Source organism: Ambystoma mexicanum, chromosome 5p, assembly GCF_040938575.1.
Source record: "Ambystoma mexicanum isolate Mex_15411 chromosome 5p, UKY_AmexF1_1, whole genome shotgun sequence".
Taxonomy (NCBI): Eukaryota; Metazoa; Chordata; class Amphibia; order Caudata; family Ambystomatidae; genus Ambystoma; species Ambystoma mexicanum.
In genome coordinates, this window is record NC_090930.1 from 784,945,822 (window position 1) to 784,969,318 (window position 23,497).

Consider the following 23,497-nt stretch of genomic DNA (forward strand, 5'->3'; position numbering starts at 1 on the left):
ACAGGTAGGTAAAAGTCTTGCACAATGTTTTAGAAATATTTGTTAAAAAGAAGAAATCAACGTAGGGCCACAAGCGGATTAGGCTTGTGAGGTAAAGAAGCTGTTAGCAATCTACACAAGCAACCAAGACAAGTCTCAACTGAGATTAAGTAAGGTTACCACAACAAGAGGCAAGTTCTCCTACACTGTACAGTACCTTTGGTTGGACAAAATGGTTCCAGCTGGCTTCTGTTCCTGTGTGGCGCTGCAGATCCTGTTGTTCCTGGTCCTCAGTCGTGGGGACAAGAGGGAGGACTTCTGCGGACTCCTGCAGCACAACGGGACAGTCAGCGACAGAAAAGGACCAACTTCTATTCAGTGACACTTTGCGGTTTTAGGGCCTTGCGTCACAGCAAATAGCATCACTGCAGACTCTTGGCTGGCGAGATGGGCTTTCCTTGCATCTGGTGTCCATCACTCTGTTGAGGTGGCTCAGGCTCGGTCAGTCTTGCTTCCTGGGAGTCCGGAGGATCTTCTTGGAGCTCTTAGCCAACTTAAAAGCAATGCACACAATCTGGTGTTCCTCTCCCTGGCTCTTCGATTCCAGCAGCAGCAGCAGCGGAAATACAACCAGCTTCGAGAGGATGTTCAGACGGGCTTACTTTGGAGTTGATTGGTCCGACCAACTAGAGGAGAGAAGTCATCCTTACAGGGCTTCTCTAGTAGAGGCAAATTCAAAGCTTCAGCACAGCAGCAGGGCTTCACCGTGCAAACCAACCATCCAGAAGTTGCAGCAGGAGTCCAAGTTCTTCTTCGGATTCCTTCGTCCAGTGGTCGACTCTGCCTTCCAAGCCAAAAAGCCTGGCCTTTTATGCAGGTTTCTCCCATTCATTCCAATCTAGCTGCCAGTCGAATAGCAGGGTGGCTGTCCTTGCCGGACAGCCAGTTGGCCAAATCACCTTTGGGTGCATTCCTGTGACCAAAGGGATTAAGTAAAGGGAGTCTCGGGCACCTCCTTCATTCCATGCCCCCGCCAGACATACTGGAGACAGAGGCGGGCTTCACTCGTGAATCCCGCCAAAGACAAAACGAACAGAGGGACCAAACCCGGTTTGGTGTGCAGAGTAAATCTCAAGAAGGACCTTTCCACAAAGAAATGGAGAAAAAAGAAGACCGGGCCATTTTGACAAAAATGGCACAGTTGGGTGCTTTACCGTAGCTGCGAACGCAGCCCGCGGTAAAAGCACACCACAGTAGTTAAAAGTAAACCACTGCCACCAGCCAATTATCGAGGAAAGGGTAACATAAAAATGTTACCTGAGAAATTAGACAAAGGGGATACTAAGTAACCCCTCGACCACCCTACCTTTGTAATGTCTAGAACATTACAAAGGTAAGTAAAGTCAATTTCACTTTACTGCTCTTGGAAACAGTAGTCATCAAAGAAAAAGGTATTTAAACCTTTGGGAAATCTGAAAGACTTCCCTATGCCACCGCACTGAAGGTGCTTTGCGTCACAATGTAAAAAGAAGATGTCTATGGAGTTTGTCAGACTCCACAACCAAAAGAAACACAGTGTTCATATCATAGAAGAAATACATGAGAGAGTGGGAAAAAGGGTCTCACTCTGTCCAGGTAAAAAATGAAAGTCCTCAAAATTCAGCAAAGGTGCTGGGGGTCTCTAAGGTAGGGAGGAATTAGCACATTTCTGAGAATCTCCCTAACAGTCTGCTTATGATTTAGTGGATGTTTCTCTAAAAACTCCATGAAGGAGGCCACCTTGTGACTTTGAATCACGTTTTATCAATTTCTCTGATATAATTGTGGATGTACTCCGAGGTGGAAAAACATCCTCATCTTCTACACCTCCCTGCTCTTATGCGTGTGTATGTTTTTTTTTCTTTTTACGGGAATCCGAATTAGAGGAACTAGCTTTTATGTGCGTGTACTATATGTGCCGAAATGGGCATCTTCGGCGCCTGCGATTTAGCCTTATTCATATTTGTATTATCCTTCGGTGCAGAAAGTGTCGACGGGGACGTAGCCTTTTGGAGAAGATGTCCTTTGATCAACCGACCTGGTAGGCGCCGAGAATACATGCTCTGCCGAGGATTTCCGAACTTCGACGAATGTGTCGAAAATGTCCTTGAGAATAAACGGGCAGATTCATGGAATAAATGTGCGCTGAAAAGGGGAGCGCAAGCGGGAAAATCGCAGCGCACGCATGCCAAAGCTGCGCACATCGATTCATGGAATTCAGTGCGTGTGTAAATCCTAGGATGTGCGCTAAAATCGTGGGTGGCGCACGCGGGCGCACACGTCATTAAATGGCGTGCGCTACGCGCACAGGGAAAGCGCACATAGCGCAGCGCACACAACAAAAGTGGGCGGAACACGGGGCGTAACACGTGGAATGGGGAACAACACGCGAAAATGTGGGCGTTACGGGGGGAAGTACAGGAAGTAAATGCTCGCAACACCCACACGCGTGCCAACAACACGTATTCATGGAATTGAATGAGGGAAAGGCGTGCGCCAAAAGACACGCTAATCCAGAAAAACGTACGCCAGCAGGAAGCAGGTGTAAGCGGCCCCGCGCAGCATAAAAGTGCGCGCAAACAACAAACAAGCTCAGACGCTACGATGAATATACCATTCCTCGCAGCAGTGGTCGTCGGACACCGCAGGAGGAGGAGGAGGATAGCCAGGCCCCACATTTTTTTACCCAGGACCAGCCTTTTTGGGATGCCTGATGACCAGGTGTATGGGAGGTACAGGTTTCCACCACACATAATCCTAGAACTGGTCAGGGAGTGGGGGGATGACCTCACATCACCCACCCTGTGCTCCCAAGCACTGAGCCCCTTGGAAAAAGTGCTCAATGTACTGCACTTCTTGGCTACTGGGTCATTTCAGCAGACAAGTGCCATAGTTGGGGGTGTGTTACAGGCCACGCAGTCACGCTGCCTACACCAGGTGTTGGCCATCATGACTATATGCCCCTCAGTGCGCAGGCACATATACATGCCCAGAACACCTGCAGAAAGGCAGGCCATAGTCCAGGACTTTTACGGGGTGGCACACTTCCCCAAAGTGCTAGGTGCCATTGATTGCACCCATGTGGCTCTACGTCCTCCAGGGCCACTGAGCGCACATATCGAAAGCGCAAGCACTGGCATTCAATCAATGTGCAGGTTGCATGTGATGTCAAGGGAATAATCACTTCAGTATATGCCAACTATCCAGGGTCAAGCCATGATAGTTTCATTTTCAGAATGTCACCCCTAAACCAGGACCTGGAAGCTGGGCGGCATGGCGACACATGGCTAATTGGTGAGTATAAATGCCTCTGCACATGCATGCATATCAGAAACTGAGAAATGGGAAAACCCCACTAATGAGAACAATTATCACCTCCCCAGGGGACAGTGCCTACCCTCTGAGCACCTACATGACGACGCCAATTCGGAACCCCACCACACCACCCAAGGTAAGATACAACACAGCCCCTATTGCAACGCGGGGCATAGTGGAGCGCACGTTCGGAGTGCTCAAGTCACGCTTTCGCTCCCTTGACCGCTCTGGTGGGCAGCTGCTATACACGCTCCCAGTAGTGTGCAGGATCATAGTGGCAGCATGTGTCCTGCACAACAATGCAACACGCTGGGGTGTGCCGGTGGACACGGTGGTGCCCCCACATCCCAAACCACATGCACGGCCGCTGCGCATGGGAGGTGAAAGGGCACGTGGTGAGGCAGCCCATACCCAGCTTGTGGCAAATTACTTCACCTAAAATCACATCCCTGCGGAGTGCACACAGCCCTGGCACATAACAGCTGACAAAAGGGACAGCCAACTGTCACAAACATACCAGCCTGAGATTGTTCACCTGGAAGTGTTACATCGTGTGCATCCCTACCTACTCAAAGACACCCATTGCTGTGTCACAAAAAGACACACATTCATGCAGCAGGAAAGATTACCCCCTTGCAAAATACCACATCAAAATAGTGCCTTGTCACCCAACCCCTACCCATCTCAGCTACCCAACACACCATGGCATGGCATGCAATGTGAAAGCAACTAAATGAATGCACAACACATGACAAGTGTCACAAAGTGCAATGTTCCAAATGTAAACAGTCCACAGACAATATGTTCTCAGTAATCAATAAGAAACACCACACATGAACACATACTTACCAGCAACACAAAACATCAGTACAGGAAGAAAGTGTGGCAATATAAGACAGGAAAAAATCAAAGTAGTGCAAGTCTCACAATCTGACCAAGGCAGCACATCGACCCCTTCCAACTGCAGAGTGTTGCTGTCAGGCAAATGTGTCAGTGTACTGCATACAACATGAACTGCATCTGCAAAGGAGCCGGCCTTGTGAAGACATGAAGAACCTACATGTAAATAAGGAGAAAGACATGGATGCACAAGCACATATCAATACACCATGCATTGTAGAATCCAACAACAATCCCCACTACGGATGTACACACAGTTTTGACTACAGACTGCCCACACAACTCATGGGAGCCCAATGTCACTGTGTAAATTACTGTCACTTGGTCACACCCTTTGCAAGCCCATGGAAAGGGGAAGAAGGAGGGGTGTGTGTCAGGAAACCAAGCATCTAACCCAAAGACAGGCCAAGCCTGCATGTGCCCAGCTGGAATACACAGTGGATGCCCACGGGAGCCACACAAAGCAACACACTGTAAAAAAAAAAAAAAAAAAAAGTATAAAAAAATAAAAATTGCCATGTGTGGACATGGGGGGCACCCAGGAGGCACAAGGTACAGGGTGCATCCCAACACCCACATGCGTGGATGTTGGAGAAAAAAAACCTCTATGGGCTCATGGCCTGCACGGCTACGCTACAGTGGGAGAACTGCCGTCGCTCTCATCACCCTCTGCTGCTAAATCAGGAGGTGGCCGCGATATGGGAGGCAGCCTACGCAAAGCCCTGGTATGGTCCTCCATGGCAGCAAGCATGCGGGTCTGGAAGGTTTGGTTCTGCAGGATGATGGTACGGAGATCCCCATGCAGCACCTCACAGGTTGCCTGCATTTCTGCCTGCATGGCCTCGCGTGATGCCCGGTACTCCGCACAGGTTGCCTGGAGCTCAGCTGAGAGTGAACGTGTGAGCTGAAATTCCGGGAAGCCTCAAGTTCACCCAGAGTATCTCTGAGGAATCCGTGTTCTAACCTCAGGGCTTCCCTGTGGGCCTGTGACTCTACAGATATGGCTTTGCACAGAGCCTCCAGTCCAGCCCTTCGGTCCCTGTTGGACGCCAACATGTCTGCTGGAGCTCAAGCTGCCTCTCAGGGGGGAGAATGGAAGTAGCCACCCTATCTATTGCCTGAACCATCATTTCACACGATGCTCCCTGTTGTGCTGCAATACTGTAGATGGAGTTCTCCCACACCGTACTGCCTGGTGGTGCACGGCCACCGCGTTGACGGGCACCACACCTGTTTGGGGCAAGGCGATCTGTACCTTGCTGTGCTGGCACTGGCTGAGGCTGCAGGACTGCATTCCTCATTTGATCTGCTGGCCCAGGAACACGAGCAAATATTGTGGAGTGTGACCCTGCATCCGTAACCGCCACAGGCGGACTTTCCAACACTGACATCCCCATAGAGGGTTCACCCCCGGTGCAGGTGGGTTGGACAGAACAGCATCCCTGCCAGAAACACACACCTGCGATGGCACACATGTCTCACTGTCCAATTCAGCACCAGATTCATAGAGGTCTCCGGAGGTGTACCCAGAGACACAAGTGGACAGTATGGTCTGCAGGAGGATTGGGTTTTCACCCACCACCACCCCACGTCCTCCACTGTGGCCCGGTTGTGGCTGAGATCCCTCCTGGGTGTGCACCATCCCCTCCTCAAGAGCATCAAGTGCCTCATCACCTGCAAAAACATGAAAGACAACAAATGGAAACAGGCATGAGCACCATAGCACACACATAGGCCTGACGAGACAGAGATCCAGTACATAAATTGCACATGTCCCACATGAATATAACTCTGGCATGCATGCACTGTCAATGAGTTGGAAGGGGAGGCAAAAAGCACACACTGAGGACTCCAAGATGGAAAAGCAACACATGTGCAGCATGCTGGATCGCAGTGGCAGCACACATTAGCCTGTGAGTGGCATGTCCAATACACATACATGATACATGCCATCACACAGATGTCACGTAGCATAGCCATGGTACATTTGACAACTACAGCCATATGGTAGTGAATGAGTACTGTCACCCATCCATGTGAGATGGAGATGATGAGATGAAACATGCAAAACAGTGTGACAAAATACACATGTGCCACACGCTGCAACACATCCAGTGTTCAATTACACAGTGATGGCAGGCAGATGGTTGGTCACTTCAACATGACAGAAGACAAACAGTCATATTCTACATTCAAACAGGGCCAAAAAATGATTGTGTGCAAGCCATTACTCAATCAGCCTGAATGGTTAAATCGTTCCCATAACAAGGCAATAAATATGGGGCATTGTGGGCTGTAATCTATGAAAGAAGCATGTCACATATGTGGCAGTAGGGCAGAAAAATGCGTCGTGAAAATGGCAAGGATTGAAACAATCAGACTGAATGAACAGGAAAACATTTTGAACAATGTTGTTGCAAGATGACAATTGAAGGGCAACTGCAGTAATCTGGTGCAAATTGTCTAATGTGGTCAGAAGGGATACGGTCATACCCAAAACCAAGGCCGGGGAATGGTTTGGAGGACGCACATGAGTGACCCATAACAGTCATGACTACACGCCCTCACCTGGCACTCAATCAGAACACATCACCCAAGCAACATACACATGGATTACACACACAAGCATGGGCACTCACCGGACAATGCTTCAAGATCTGGTAGGTCTCCCACGCCTCGGATCTGTTCCTCTGTGATGAAGCCTCCAGCGACAGACTCATGTTCAGTGAGTTGGTCGTCCTCTGGTGGATACCCACCACCAGTCAACAGAGTAGAGGCATGATTGGAAGCCAGCTTGTTCTTTGCTCTGCGTTTCAGGTCATTCCACCGCTTGTAGCAATCATCAGCTGTACGCCTCACAAATCCAAGGGCACTAATGTGGTCCGCGATGGTCTGCCAGTGGGCCCTACATTGAGCAGGCGTAGTCTTGCACCCTGCAGTCACCACCATTTTGCGGCTATGTGCCAACACATAGGCCACAAGTGCATCTAGTTTGGCGTCATTGAAGCTAGGCTTCCTTGACGAGCCGGAGTGTGTAGCCGCATCTGGGGACCCAGCCTGTAGTGCAAGAGCACCCTTCTTCTTGGAAGGTGGTGCGGATCCTGAGTGGCTTACGACGCTCTGGTTGGTAGGGGCAGAAGCGCAGGTGGACTGGGTACTGTAAGTTTGCGAAGGCACCATGACCAAATGTCTCGGTGCAGGCATTGGCTGCAGGGTGATGTTGGCAGGACCAACGTTGGTGTGATGGACTTGGACCGACACTGTCCCGGCTGGGAGACTCGGAGCTGGGGTGGATTGAGCTGCAGCTGCCCTTGCAGCCTCCTCACCCTGGCTACTTGGGGCAGCAGATGACATTCCTGCCCCAGATCTACGTGGCCTGGTGACAGCAACTTTCACCGCCACACGTGGCTTAGACTTGGTGACCTGGAAGTCAGCCTGGGAGTCATCCTGTGCCGGTTCAGCTGACAATATGGGCCGGTTTAAGAAGGGCTGAGCTGGGATGGTGTCAGCTACATTTCCCACAACCATTGGGGAGGGCATAGGTGGCCCCGTTTGGTCCTCCACACACTGGCCTCTTGGGGGCACCCGGCACATCCTGGCCACGTCCCCTACCGAGCCCACCTTTTGGAGGTCGGCCACCTTTCCCTCCCTTACTACTTGGTCGCCTCCCAACCATGGCACTGATGTTGTTGTGCGTATGGGAGTTGCAGTAAACAATTGTCCTGGGCAATTGGGGCGAAAGGGGTAGGGTACTAGATGGAATTTGTACCCTAGTGCTCTTAGAAAGGCTGTCTGTGACCCCTGGGGGAAGATGGGTCACCAAAAACAAAAGTAAACGTGCACGCAACCCCTGGTAGACCACGTACGTAGAAAAATGAATCCGCACTACGCTGTGGCACCCAGAAACACAAAAATAAGCTTACGCGTGTTACACGCAGCCTACAATGACCTCTGAAGGGGTACGCGACACACAGGGGCAACAGTACGTGTGCGACTCACCGTCTGCCCGGAAAAAGAACGTGAATAAGATGCACGTGTGTGTGTTGGCAACACGCCCGCCAAAAGAAGAAATGAACGCAGTCTGAGGAAACAGGGAGTACGAACTGGAACCGTTGTGAAGTAATCGCGTGTAAACTGACAAGAAGTACAAGAATCACCCGCTCACAGCACGTACAAGAAAATGGCGTCCTACACGTACCTTTTAAGCCAGCCCACACGTGTGACGTCACTTAGACGCCTACGCGCTAAGGGCCTTTCCTCCAATCACACGCAGTGACACCCAGACGTGCAGTTTTTTCACGTGTACAATAAACATGTACCCGTGTTGTGGGAAACGCCCGTACGTGTAACGTCACAGGCACGCTTACGCGCTAAGGTGCTTTCCTCGAATTACACGCCAACGTGCTGTTTTTTCACGTGCCAAATCACTCCGTATCAAGCGGGCCACGCAACAACACACGGAAGACCACGCTCCTGCCCATAAGGCCGAATTACTGCCCCCTAGAACCCTGAGCATGCTCCCACCTGCCATCTGCTGCTGCCTGCCTGCCTGCTGGCCACGTGCCCTGCTATTTGGTGCCTGCACGTCAGCCATCTGCAGGGGTTCAGTTGCTGTGACCACCCCTGCTGGAACAGAAGACTCCCGATTGGAGTACCATCTTGCTCCACAGCCCAGCCCCAGGACCCAGTTGCCCACCCACACCTGCCTCGGGGGTTGCCATGTTGGACACAACACCATCTGGCACCACTGGCAACCCCCAGCCAGAGAGGCAGAGGGCTACCAGCTTCACTGCTGCAGAAGTTGGTATCCTGGTGGAGCAAGTCCTGGGGCATTATGATGCCCTCTTTGGAATTTCACGCGCCGACAATGAAGGATGGAAGAGGATCTGGACAGACATCGTGGCTGCCATCAACTTGTAGGAGGTGGCAGCTCGCGACTTGCAACATGTCCGGAAGCGCTGGGAGGACTTCAGGTCCAGGACCCTCAGCAAGGCCCGGCGTCTCCTGAAGGCAAAGCATGGAAAGGGGCGCCGGGTCCGCCTTACCAACATGCAGATGAGGGTCCTGGAACGTATAGACCCAGCGCTCCACCTCCAGGTCCTTGAGAGGCAGACCCGTCCGGAGTCGAGCAGTAAGTGTGCATGCGTACTGATTGGATGCTGTGCATGTTGAAGTGTGGCAGGTGTGTGCAGGTTGCACATATGTCTTGGAAGGCCCATGTATGGATGTGTATGTACAGGGACATGAGCCTGCCGCATGAGAGTCAGTCATGTGTGAGGCACATCAACGGTGTATGTGTACAAAAGCATTATGGCCAAATGCATGTTGGGGTGCACACATGTTTACATATCTGTGTATATACCATGGCATGGTTGGGATGTGACACATGGATGCGGGTTTCACCTTCATGTACGTGCATGGTGTACATGTGTGTGTGAGGGTATTTGACATGTGTGCCACTGTGATACACCATGGATGCATGTGACACTGACATGTAGGAGGATGATTGGCAGATGTGACATGGATGCCAAGGATTTCACTGCAACAGGTGTCGTAGATGTACAGATGCATGTACGTTTGGTGGCGTGTGTGCATGTGTTTGCAAATCCCTGTGTTGCATGTGACGTCAGGCTAACCTTCGGATGGTCATGGTGTTGTATGTGTATGGATAGTGCTGGCTGCTGCAACATTCCTGTTCATTTGCGCGTGTGTGTCGCTAGAAATGATGTGTTGGGGAGTGTGATGCCATGTGTGAAGTTTGAGACTGCCACTCATCTTCAACTGTCATGTGTGTATCAGACCATTGTACAGTGCCCTGATGCCTGTGTTCTGTCTCGCCCTGTCTGCAGCGTCAACTGATGAAGAGGGCGGTGACGGTGTTGTGGAGCACACATGCAGGGATCCCACCGCCAGCCGGAGAGGCAAGGCTCAGCTCCCCTCCCAGGTTGCCATCTCGTCATAGAGTGAGGAGTCTGGTGCCGCCTCTGCGGCCGCAGCTGCCGGGGGTAGGTCCAAGAGGTGGGGGTCATAGGTGGACTCCTCGCAGCAGAAGGGGCAGCTGACACCCCACAGGGGCCTACGGAGAAAGATGGCACAGAGTCATCCAGGTTGGTGGGGGGTTTGGTTGAGGAGGAGGCTGTCGAAGTCACACACACAGGGCCTGGAGGGGGGAATTCCACTATTGCCAGTGGTGCAGTCCAGGGGCAGGGACAAGAGGCAGCACAGGCCACTGCAGAGGAGCCTGTGTGTAATCCTGTTCCCGATCCTGTGACTGCATCATCCGGCACCAGCAGGGATGCCTTTGTCCAGACCCGTTTTCAGGGAGGGGATAGCCTCACAGCAACTTGCCTTCCTCTCCCTGCAGACGGGACCGGCTTGAGCCTGTCCTGGGTGGGGTAGCGGTGCATGTTCGTGACATTCAGAATGCGGGGTTCTCGCGAGGACTGCGCACGTCATTTCGAATGTCTCGAAGACCGCGTCAACCTACTGGGCGGGGTCACCAGTGCTGGGTTCCTCCGTGTGCTGGAGCTTCTGCCGACGCCCTCAACTGAACTCCCTATTTGCCGGTCGTCCTCCGTGCCATCTTCCTGCCCAAGTGTCACCCAGGCACCCTGTGGAGCTGTCCCTGACCCAGCGGCCAGGCTGGTGGAGGACACATCCCTGCCACAGTCGGGAGTCCGAGGTCCAGCAGGGGTGGCCACCCCAACAACTGGACACCAGCAGGTGGATGACATGCAGGCAACAACGGGCAGGGCACATGCACGGCAGGAGCAGGCTCAAGTTCGGAGCGATAATGTCTCGGGGCCAACAACATCAGAGGGGCAGGCATCGGCCGGAGGGCAGGAGGACCCTGGATTGCAAGTGTTTTCCGTGTGGCAGCGGTTGGGTCAGGCCATAGATGCAGAGCGGGGGTGGGCGGAAGAGGCACGGCTCACAATGGTCAGGGCGGAGAACTCCATGCGCAAGGCGCTGAGGCGGGCCGAGTGCCTCGAGGCAATTCGCAGGGAGTTGGAGTTGAACATGGCATCGTCCCTGCGAAACCTCGGGGACATGGAAGAGGCCCGCCTCCAGGACATAGACCAGGAGTTCGATGATGCCCTGGCCCGGGAAATCGGAAAGTGAGCCGTCGGACTAGCCTGCCCCCATTGTATATAGTTTGTAGTGTTAGGTTTCATTTTCATTTTCCTTTATTTTGGGGTGATTGGACTATGCCCCACACTTTTGTATATAGTTCTTTTTTTGGATAGGTTTCATTTCTTTCATTGGGCTCATGGACCCTGGATGAAATCGGTGTACATAGTTGAACAGTGGATTTATGAGAGAATTTAATTTTTTTAATCACCATGGATCAATGGATTTTACAATTTACGTTTCCTTTGGATTTCACAGAGAGTTTGGACAGATTTTGTTTTTGATCACTTTGGATTGGTTCTTCATGTGTTTTTTTATTCTGTTTTGGACATGCATTTCATTTCATGTTTGAAATATTTTTTATGCTTTCATTTCATCCATTTTGTTCATAATACATTTTTATTTCTTTCTTCCATGTGTGGTATTCGCTCATTCGGTTGCTGCATGTAAAAAAGTGGATTTAGACAATCACTGGCACCCAGTGTGTGTGTGTGAGGGACATGTATTAATGTGCATATTTGACTTTCAGTTTGTGTCATGGAATAGGCATTTCAGTGTGGGGTGGATTGAGGACTTGATTGCCCCTCAAGACTGGGGTGGCGTGCTGTGGGATTTTGGTGGACATGAGGCCCATGATTGTGCATCTTTATGACGTGTTGGGGGGGGGGGCATGAGTCGGGGCCTGCTGGAAGGTGGCCGTCAATGCTGCGTGGGTGGGGGTGCAGGGGGACATGAGTCGGGGCCTGCTGGAAGGTGCCCGTCAATGCTGAGTGGGTCAGGGTGCAGGGGGACATGAGTCGGGGCCTGCTGGCAGGTGGCCGTCAATGCTGGGTGGGTGGGGGTGCAGCAGGGGGACATGAGTCAGGGCCTGCTGGCAGGGGACCTTCAATGCTGGGTAGGTGGGGTGCAGGGGAACATGAGTCGGGGCCTGCTGGCAGGTGCCCGTCAATGCTGGGTGGGTGGGGGTGCCGGGGGACATGAGTCAGGACCTAATGGCAGGTGACCGTCAATGATGGGTGGGGGTGCAGAGGGACATGAGTTGGTGATCACTAGTGCAAGGTGACATGTGGGCTGGCTGGGGGGCATGCCCATGGTGGATGAGCTGCCTGCAGGACATGACCAGGGGTGCAGGGTAGTCCCCTGTGGTGTGGGCTGCCTGCAGGGGCTGGGGAGGGGGTGGAGGGCACACCTGGGAGGTCCCACACTGTCAATTCACATGTGTAACACCCCGCGCACCCCACTGAATTCACCTACCCCTCTTTGCAAGCGTAATCGCGTGTGAAAGTTCTTGCGCACCCCAGAAATACACTTATTTATTTATTACATTTGTTACTCGCCCAGACGCGTGGGTATCACGGCGAAGTTTCATATACATTGTGGCATTTTTATACAGTGTTATAGTTACAATCATAAAGAACATTTTCATCCTGAATTGCAATACGTCATGGGGTCAACTTTCTTATACTAAGGTACAGTCGGTCACAGTAGTAGGTCACACTTTGATTGAACACTGGTTGCAGATCAAGAGGTGACCCCTGGAGATTAATGCCGGCCATGGGATTACATTTAGTGTTTTAGTTCAAAGAAATTAGGTAATCTGAAGCATTCTGGTACTAAGGTGGAGGGGACTGGTGAGGGTTAATATTTATTGAAAAGCCAGGTTTTCAGTGCTTTTTTGAATCTTGGTAGCGAGTCCTCATTTTTGATACTACTGGGTAGTACGTTCCAGTGCAATGGGGCTAGGACTTTGAATCTACTTCCTCCTCCTCCACTGTATTTGTAATGAGGAACTTCCAAGAGGGCCATTTTATTAGATCTCAATGTCCTGCAGGAGATTTATTTCTTGATGGTGTTATTGAGGTAGCTGGGTGCTTTATTGATGATGCATTTGTAGACTGTGCTGAGTGTTTTGAAGATGATTCTTGCTTCAATTGGCAGCCAATGATTTTCTCTTCTGATGCTAGGAATATGATTGGATTTCTTTATGCCTAGAGCCGCTCTAAGGGCTTTGTTTTGTAAAGGTTGGAGTTTATTCACGTTGGTTTTGGAGGTTCCTAGGAAGAGGATGTTACAGTAGTCCAATTCTGTTAAAATCAGTGCTCTGGCTAAGGTTATGCAATTTGTTGGGGTAAGAAATTGCCGGCTAAATGCGATAAGTTTGGCTGTGTTGGCTGTGGACGAGGAGAGAGTTGCCATTTGTTTGTGCATGGTGAGGTTGGCATCTATATAAACACCAAGCGTTTTAACTTGGTTGAGTACTGGGATTTGTGTACCATCAATGTTGATGTGAGAGTAGTTAGAGTGGAGGGTGCTTATTCTTTTTTGGGGGCCCACGATGAGGACCTCCGTTTTCTCATCGTTAAGGCAGAGACTATTTATTGCCATCCAATTTTGAATTATGGCATAGACTTTATTGATGGTGTCAGTATCTTGGGTGTAGTCCCCTGTAATGGGGATGAGGATCTGGGTGTCATCTGCAAAATTAGTGTAGATGACACCAATATCGTCAGGAACCGAGAAAAGGAGTTTAGTATATGCAATGTAAAGGGTGGGCGAGAGGCAGGAACCCTGGGGGACTCCTATAGGTACTATTATGGGGTCCGCTGTATAGTTTCCAATGGCAACTCTGGATGTGCGGTCCGTTAAAAAGGATTTGATCCACTGAGTAGCGTTACTGGAAAAATTAAAATCTGTTTTTAGGGTGTCGCATAGTTTGTCATGGTCTACCAAGTCGAATGCTGCTGATAGATCCAGTAGCAGCAGAGTGGCTAATTTGCCTGAGTCACTAATGGAGTCCAGTTGGATTTTCAAGTCCAAGAGGTCTGTCTCCGTACTGTGGTTGGGTCTAAAGCCAGATTGTTTAGCTCCTAGTAAGTTATTTTGTTCGAGGTGGGATTATATTTGGTTGTAGGCTATTTTGTCGATGATTTTAAGTAGGAAAGGGACGGTCGTTATGGGCCTGTAGTTCGTAGGCACTAATGGATCTAATGTCGGTTTATTTAGTAGGGGGGTGACCCATGCCGCTTTAATGCTGGCTGGGACCTGATTATTATGGAAGGAGGCGTTCACAAAATTAGTGATTATGGGTGTGAGAGTAGGGGCGCATAATTTGATTAGGTGTGCTGGAAAGTTATCTCCTTTGCAATTTGAAGTTTTGAGTTTGGATATAGTATTAAGTACTACATCGTAGGAGACTGGTGTAAAATTGAAGGGGGGTGGTATCTTCTATGATCACTGAGATTTGGTTAGACATAGGAGGCTTATCATCTAGGAGATTTCTTCTGGAGATGATTTTATTTTGTAATAATTAGATTTTTGAAGACAGGGCATCTTGGATGGTGTTGCACCATTCTTTACTTGGTTGGACTGGGTTGATTATAGGAATCGGATTCTCTAACTCCTTCAGTATAGTGAACAGTTTTTTGCTATCGGAGGTGGCGTTGCTAATTCTGGTGTTGAAGGCATCTTCTTTATGTCCAATGATAGCCGATTTATAGATTTTGTTTGCAGAGTTGAAAGCTTACATAGCTTCTAAGGTATGGGTTTTATTTAGCTGGTGTTCTAGCGATCTTTTGATCCGTCAGAGAGACGAGTTCCTCGTTAAACCAGGAGGAGGAATTTTTTTCCTTGCGCTTGGTTTTGTTACCACAAGGTGCTAGGGTATCAATTGTGCTAGTTAGACAATTATGATAGGTTTCAGCTAGGGCACCGGGGTTTTCAGTATTGATGATGTTGTTAAGGGATGTGGCTATTAGAGGGTTGAGGTTTTCTGCTGTAAGTTTCCGGATGTTTCTCGTTACATAAGATACCTCAACAACAGTTTTAGGTAGATCTGGTTTGTCGCACAAAATAGAGAAATGTATACTGTGATGGTCTGACCAAGGAATCGGGTTGATAGAGTCTATGGATACTACGGTATTGAGTGGTAGTTTCCAATCTAATGTTCTCCCTTTTGTATGGGTAGGGGCATTCACTAGTTGTGTGAATGCCATGTCTGAGTGCACTGTGTAGTGCTTCTGCTTTATGCTCTTGGGTATCATTGAATCCTAAATTCAAGTCCCCTAAGAATAGGCATTTTGTGTTTGGTTTAATTAGTGGCGTTAGTAGAAGTGGTATATCTATTTCTGGTTGGGATTTGGCGTTAGGTGCTCTGTAAATGGTTATTATGTTTATAGTAGTTTTATGATTAGTAGCTAATTTGGCTAGTAGGACTTCGTAGCCGTCTGGGTTCTCAATAATGCAGGTTCTTATTTTGAGATGGGTTTTAGCAATAATAGCTACTCCCCACCTACTGATTTCATTCTATCAGTCCTAAGGATGGTATAATCTGGAGGAATGGCAATAGAGAGTGAGGGTCCGGTAGCTTGGTGTAGCCAGGTTTCCGTCACTATAAGTAGGTCAAGTTGTTGTTCAGTAATATAGTCATGTATTTCTGTGGCGTGAGCCGGTATAGACCGTGCATTAATGAGTGCTGCTTTGATGTGTGAAGGAGGGGGTGGTTCTTGGATTGGGTGGGGTGGGAGTGAGTTGGCGGTCCCTATGATAACAGCTTGTTGTTTGGTTGTGGTGATCCTTTTAGGGCGTTTAGGCTGGGCACCCCGCTCGCACAAGGCCTATCACGTGTGAAACTTCCCGCACACCCCACTGGATACACGTACCCCGCTCTGCAAGCGGAATCGCGTGTGGAAGTACCCGCGCACCCCTCAGAATACACATACCCCGCTCAGACAGTGAAATTGCATGTGAAAGTACCTGCGCACCCCTCAGAATACACGTACCCCGCTCAGACAGCGTAATCGCGTGTGAAACATCCCGCGCACCCCAGGAATACTCGTAACCCACTCGCGCAATTGCAGTGTAGCGGCCCTGTTAGCTGGTCCAGGGTTAGCGCGCCCCTTTGTGCTGCATTGGGGATTTCAATGGTTTTTCCTTGCGCAAGGGGCGTTCTTGGGGGCGTAACTGGCGCAGCGGGATGTTCTCTGCGCCATCGCTCAAAATGCCTTGGCAATTTCATGAATACGCGGTGCACCAGAAAGCTGTTTAGCGCACATGGCTGGCGCACACTCCCTCTCTGCGCTGCTCGCGTGCGCTGCCTCTGCGCTGAAATCTATGAATTACCCCAAAAAATGTTTTCACGTGCGACATGCTGGAGTACCATGTATGGATTGAGAGTATTTAGCCTTGTTGCCAGGGGAAGCCTCCAAAGCAGTGCGTGATGCCTGCCGTTCGGAACTGGGAACTGGCCGATGGGAATCATCAGTTTCCTGATCTGAAATCTCTTCAACTTTTGACTTGAAGCCGGGACTGTCCGGTTTCGGCTGGGATTCCTGCGCACCAACTGGGTATTCAGTTGATGCCTCAGCCTACTTGCGAAAGCCGCCCAGCGTTTCGACAGCTAATCCTTCAGCGTCTTCGGCTTGTAGACCTTATACGACCAGAATTTATGTTTCCGGTGGTTTTTAGGAAGACAATAATTACGCACCTTGTATGTGTCTTTCACACAATCTTTTTTTTTACATGTGGGACAGAATTTAAAAGGGGTCATTTCCATGTCAAAAGCTGGCAGACAGCGAGATTAAATGTACTAATTAGGCAATGTAAGGAGATATTCTCCTCAAACTATAAAGTGTGTCTACCCCCACTCCCCCTACTATGTAGGCCGAAACCTGGAGTTGCAGTCTGAACACCGATCTCCGAAGCTGCGGCCATTCTGCTGCATAGGGAGGTATCGGCAATGACGGCCGAGTAGATGGTAAATAGAAGTCTTAATATTATGTGTCACAGTAGGGATATTACAGGAACGCCCCCGACTTCCCTTTTCGAAACCAAAAATAAATCATGTAATGCTTAGCACCAGCCACTAGATGTCAGCCTATACAAAGCATGGGATGCTAAGCCTATCCAAAAGCCTCAGAAATACATACGTTTTATGCCCAGACACACTCGCCCCTTTCTACAGATGCTAAGGCATATTTTTGCTCTCTATTCCAATGCACTTTTGTACCGGTCTACACTACAATAGACTGAAAAAAGTCAATCGACACAGGCACAATGATAGGTCAACGTGTTCATAAACTACGAATGAAACCTGCAGAGAAACGAATAGAGTAAAATTTCAGATGTCTGAGTCGTTTTCACGATTCAGGAGGATGAATAAAAAATAAAAAAAGCAAGCAGATAATGTTTCAAAAACGGCTCTTTACCAAGCACCATTACGCTTGTTTTACATAGTTCAAAATATATAGCATCAAAACGGACTGTCCATAGTTACCTCAAATGCTGGTATTGAATAAGAACAGCGATTGCCTCTTCATACCTCCTAATGGCAGAGGCATAGCGGTTACCTTTGAAGTCCTGATTCCCAGCAGTTCTCAGAACTTCTGCAAATGAAAACGGATCCATGCTGTAAAACAAAGGCAACAGGAAAAGCAACATAAGCCCAATGATATTCATTCCACCCTTATCAGAAGAAACATTTATATTAGAATGCCTGTTTTGACATTGCATTAATGTGGACCCACTGTGGCTCTGTGTGGCAAGGCATCTGAAACAGGAGTGTGGGGTTCAGACTTGGCAGCAAAACATATCAGACCGCAATGTGAATTCAAGCATTTGTGACAGTTTTACATAGCACAATATATAGTTTTTGTTTCACTAATATTTGTATTTGTTAGAAATTGAAATCCCTGTTCTTCAATCAGAAATTACTTTAGATTAACACTACAGATGGCGGATTTATTTTCTGGCAGTGTGTATGTAAAATAGGGCCAAGATGACAAGTGGTGAGCCAATAGCGGAGGGTGTGAGCAAAGTAGGGCATAGGCCAGGGACAAAACAATGCAAACATAAGAACCAGGTGACTTGCAAAGATAACCTTTGGGGCACACAAATATTGAGTTGGTATATAAGTGCTGAATGCAGAGCACACACCAGATTTCAAGGTTCCAATATCAGAAAGGTATCAAAATACCACATTTCCTTAACTAAGGCCTTGTTCAATACTATCTTAAAATAAAATGTTAGGTTAAAAAGAGACCCTCTGCTGAAGAGTTCAAAATGCCTTTTTCCTATTATGCAAGGCATAGGAAAAGCAACAGATGGAATCAACCCTTTGCGTTCCACAACATGAAGTATTGAACAATTAAATACCACCAAGAAGAACGGTTGATGCCATGGTGGACAGCTTCTTTGGCTTATACATATTCATGAAAAGGGGGTGGTTATTTTTTTATTTACATTAATTGTCCAAACAGGTTTAAAAATAAACTCTTCAAAGTATTTAAATGGTAAATTGTATTTAAAATATTCACAAAGCCCAGTAGGAAGCAGGGTCCTGCACAGAAAGACACGTAATCGGGCAGAGGTGGCAAACTGCGCAGAAGATGATTGTCACAATGTCTTTCCCATACACCCTATTAGAGCTTGGTGGGTCTGAGCCCTCCAGATGGAAAGTCAAGGGCTAAGGACATCAACATGGGATTTCAACCCTCTGAGCCCCCTTCTCCCCACTCGGCTGGATTGTGCCTGGAGGTAGACAATTGGACGCTAATGCAGGGTCACAACTATAGCTGACGAGAGAAGCAAAATAGACAGGGATGACTTCTTGTCCCCATGTATCAGTTCAACACAATTAACAGTGAAAAACCGCCAATTGGAGTAGGGGAAGATACCAGTTTTGTCTCGTCCATGGTGGTGCGATGAATTATCAGATTCATGCTCTCAAGACCTTTGTGTATCACCCAGAGTAACAAAGGAGTTGGGAGTGGGGGTGGGGGGTGTAAGCAAAGGTACCTGGCCATGTCATCCACACAGCAGTGCCTAGGGAAAACAGATCTGGGTATATTGATCTAATCTTTTGAAATTGTGTGTTTCAAATCTACTTCATGATCATTTTGGGGAGAAAAAAAATCCACAAAAACAGCACAACAATACAACACAATTTAATTGTCAAAACAAATACATATTAATACAGACGGACTCAATAAATAAGGTTAAAAGAATCAAAATAATAATAGTTCCCAAAAGTGCTAATAGTGTTTTTCTTTTGTGCAAAGCTGGTCTCAGATCCGATAAGGACCAGCCCACCTTAGGGGAATCTGCCCATCATAAGTACAATAAAGTTGGGCGACATTGGGCAAAACCTACCTCTCTCAATATAGGATTCCAAGTAGTAACTCTAATGTTTGAGTAGACAGGGCAAAAACAAAACACAGAAAATGGTTTCACTCTTCTTCTGGAACTAGCCACAGCAGGTAGGATTTGTCTGCAGTATTGCCTGACCTGAATGATGTTGCTCTGAGGGGGCGTGGTAACATGGCCACGTAATAGGACGTGCTCCTGAGGTGCTCCTGGTGATCCGTTCTTAACCCTGACGTTTACACATGCTCCGAGAGAGCTGTGAAGGGCGAACTTGAAACTATAGAAACTTGAAGTTGCAGAGCATGTTACTGTTGTAACTCCGGTGAAAATCTCAGCACGGAACATGAACTGCGAGCTGTAGTAGTTTGCAGATGTCGATCGTCAGAATGAGCAAGATAGTGGCTGTTGGGGAACAAAGGAATCAGCTGTGAGACAACTACAATGAAGTAAGGAGTGTTCCGCTGTGGCCAAACAAAGACGGGCCCTGGCTGGCAAGTGCAGTCGGCTAACACAGAGGAGTGAGTTAACAACGCCAGTGTGAGAGTCGGACCGAAATGGGGGCAGACGGCTAGTCCATGGGGGCAGTGAAGTTTCAGCTGGAGATTCGTAATGAATATGCAGGCACCAGAGTGAAGATTACAGTGTCCATGGAACGGTGACACGGCGGGAAAGTAACGACGGGGGCTTGCAACCTCGCAGAGCTAACTGGTTGAGAAACAAGCTTGCAAGATTGAATTCACAGCTCCGAGCGCACGGAGCATATTCGCAAAGCCAGGGGCAGAAGGGAACTGACTGTATCAAAATACCCTAGAGTGGTGGTCTTTGTCAAGAGTAAGATATGGCCCGTAACAAAATCCCTCCTACTACAGAGTGGACATTATTGCAAAGACAGTCTATGGAGATACAGTAGCAGACGAATGAAGAGCAGAGAGCATCCTTCAGTGAACGTGAAACCGACACGAAAAAGAAGATACTACTGAAGCTAGGAATACACGGAGCGCTTGCTGAGGGGCACGGCCACCAGGGAGCTGGTACAGTGGGTATGCATGAATATAAAGCTGGATAAGAATACGGGAAAACGTGGAACAGAGGCGAATATGGATGCCCAGCCCCAGTACACGTGGGAGCCGGGCAAGACAGCTGAGATACTGCTAGGCGGAAAATACACGCAAGATGGTCCAAAACATGACAAACAGCACAGACCAAACGCTGTAACTGGGCCATTTTATTACAGCTGCCACAATACAAGCCTAGGAATGTGTGTGCCAGTGAGATAAGAAGGACACAGGCCAATTCCCCAGTGGGCCCCCTGCTGCATGTGAGAATTGCAACAAACACGCCAGTGGAGGAACAGTAAACCCTGCTGGTGAAGATTGCTCAGGACGGTGGATGCACAGCCTGTGTGCACCCTGAGCTGATCGCTGGCAACTGGCCGCCCAGGAGGAGGACAAGCTGGGTCTGTTAGGAGCACGCAGCAGGCAAAGTTGAACACGGAGTGTCAACTGAAAGCAAGGTCAGGCACAGGACAAGAGTACTTAGTGAAGCAGTTCAGAGGGGACTGCAAGGACAAAGCACAAAGGGTGGTGCCCAGAGGAAGCGCTAAAATCTGTGGACTTGGGAAGGCAATAAAGATTGAGAATCTACCAGGCTATAGAGACATTTTATGATGCTTCGGAAGGGGACACGAGATGTCAACGTATTTACGAGCTACTGATGTCCAAGGCAGGTGGGGAGAGAGGACAGATAAAGCAGAATTGGGAATAAGACTTACGAAAACAAATATCAGATGAGATGTTGAACAGAGCTATGGGGTATCACAAAAGGGTGTCTAGGAATGTGCAGTTACAACAGATTCAACTATATGTGACTCACATAGCGTATTTGACCCCGCATAAAATTGCCAAGTTCAATCAAGTAGATATACAGACCTGCCTGAAATGTGGGGAGGTGAATGCAGATCTAGTGCATATGTTCTGGGCGTGCGCAGAGATTTGTCGATTTTGCGAGGAGGTGGCCCAAACGTTGGCAAAAGCAGGGATTACCCTGGAGGTGGGATCCCCCAAGGTGTGTTTGTTAGGAGGCTTCCCAAGACTAAAGTGTGATAAACATGTGAGCAAACTAAAGGATTTAGCGTATATATCGGCAAAATGTAGAATTGCGATCGGACGGAAGGTAGAAACGAGACCAGCAGTGCAGATGTGGTGGAGGGATTTGGTCAAATGGGCCAACGCTGAGACCGTGGTGTGGCAGGAATCGATGGATAGGAACACAGAACAAGGCGAGGGAGGGAAGGAGGCAACTGATAGTTGCTCTGGTAGTCTCGGATCAGGGTACCCAGGACTCGATAGAGACCTTAGGACATGCTGAAATAGTAGCTTGGAGGGCAGACGATGAGTAAAGTGAAAGGCCAGAGGAAGGGTGCAATGTAAGCCTGGAATGGGTGGGCGGAGTTGTTGGGGGGAGGGAGCAGTAGCCATACATTTAATGTGAACCTTGTTATGTTATGTTATCGGTACTTGTATAGCGCACTGTCACCAACGGAATTGGTCCCCAGGTGCTCTGGCGGATCTGTAAACAGGAAGGGTGGGGGTAGGGTTAGTCGGGAGGAGGGGAGAAGGAGAGTGGGAGATGTGGTGTGCTGTTGGCAGCTTCAGCTCGGTTGACACCGAGTGCTGGGCTTTGGTGCTAGTATCGGATCGGATGAAGGCCTCGAGTGCTGTGGATAAAGTTTATGTGTTGCTGATGCGGTGTGGTAAAGTGCGTGCGGATTGCTGGGAGAGAGATGGTTGTGTGGCTTTGTGTGGGTTTAAGTAAGCAGAAGATTGAGGGTTGGGTTAGTGGGGTCTGTATCCAGGTTCAGGTACTTACGATTCCGTTAGAGTTGTATACCTGTGGGTTCGGATGTTGCTGTGGGTTCGGATGTTGCTGGTTCCTGGTGGCCGACTCGATTTGGTGGTGTTGCGCTGGTCCAACTGTATCCTATTGAGTATAGTATGGATTGGTGGGTACGTCTGAATCTAATCTTCAGGTGTGGGACTGGGTGGGTGATATCTATTCTTAGGTGATCTAGTGTGACCCTGGTCAGTTAAGGATTTGAGTGGTTCAGGGTTGCGGTCATGTTGAAGTGTTGTCCTAGTGGATCCGTCTTGGTGAGCGTGTGTATTCAGACGTTCGTATCCTTCTGTCGCGACTGATTCTTTGATTTCCGTGGGGTGAACATCCTTGAGACTGTTGCTTAGTTGTAGTTTGTGTGGTGGGGCATTGTGCTTCCTGCTTTGTATTGCTGGGCCGTGTGTAGTGATAAAACATTCGGTTTCTCACCCATTGCCTTCGGCCCGTGATGCAGTGCTTCCTTTCCCTCTCTATGATTTGTTCCAAGGGCTGATGGGGAAGGTCATAGTTAGGTCCATGTCCTCTTCATGATTTGTTCAAGTTTTTCTGTCTTAGTTTGCTATGTTTACTGTCTTTGGTCGTATTGCAAATGTCTCCCGTTTGGTCATTTAGTATGCTGTGGGATATTTACCTCAGCTTTTCCCATTGATTGATCGGTTCCTTTCGCGGTCGCTCTACTTTCGTTGGTGTTTTTTGGTATGTCGGTGCCCCTGTGGCCAGTCTTTCTAGTTATGACGTGAAGAGCCAGGTTTTGAGTAATTTCCTGAATAATAGGTGGCTTCTAGTGTTACGTATGTACTTTGGAAGGTCGTTCCAGGTTTTCGTGGCTTGGTGACAGAAGGAGGATCCTCCAAGTTTTCTTTTGTTGTAGGGCTTCGGTTCCAGGCGGATGTCCATGCTTGATCTGAGCGTTCTTGTTGGTCGATGTATGCGCAGTTTGTCTCTTAGGAACTCAGCGCCTTCGTTGTGTACTGCTCTGTGCGTAATGCACATTGTTTTGAATTTTATTCATTGTTTTATTGGTAGCCAGTGTAGTGTTTTCAGCGCTGGTGCGGTGTGTTCTCTTCGGGGTAGTTTCAGAAGTAGTCTGGCTGCCGCGTTT

At 48.9% G+C, this 23,497-nt stretch overlaps 1 protein-coding gene across 4 annotated transcripts in view; it reads right to left on the reverse strand.

The window, feature by feature from the left end:
* TRANK1 (tetratricopeptide repeat and ankyrin repeat containing 1) overlaps positions 1–23,497 on the reverse strand; it is a 2,632,183-nt gene that overhangs the window by 2,192,056 nt on the left and 416,630 nt on the right. For 3 of the 4 annotated variants that reach the window (XM_069613200.1, XM_069613199.1, XM_069613198.1), the window contains one exon: positions 17,636–17,767. In XM_069613200.1, coding sequence (XP_069469301.1) covers positions 17,636–17,766 — 131 coding nt within the window. In that variant the 5' untranslated portion in view covers position 17,767. The remainder of the gene's footprint in view (positions 1–17,635; positions 17,768–23,497) is intronic. The other variant, XM_069613201.1, reaches the window with a different exon arrangement.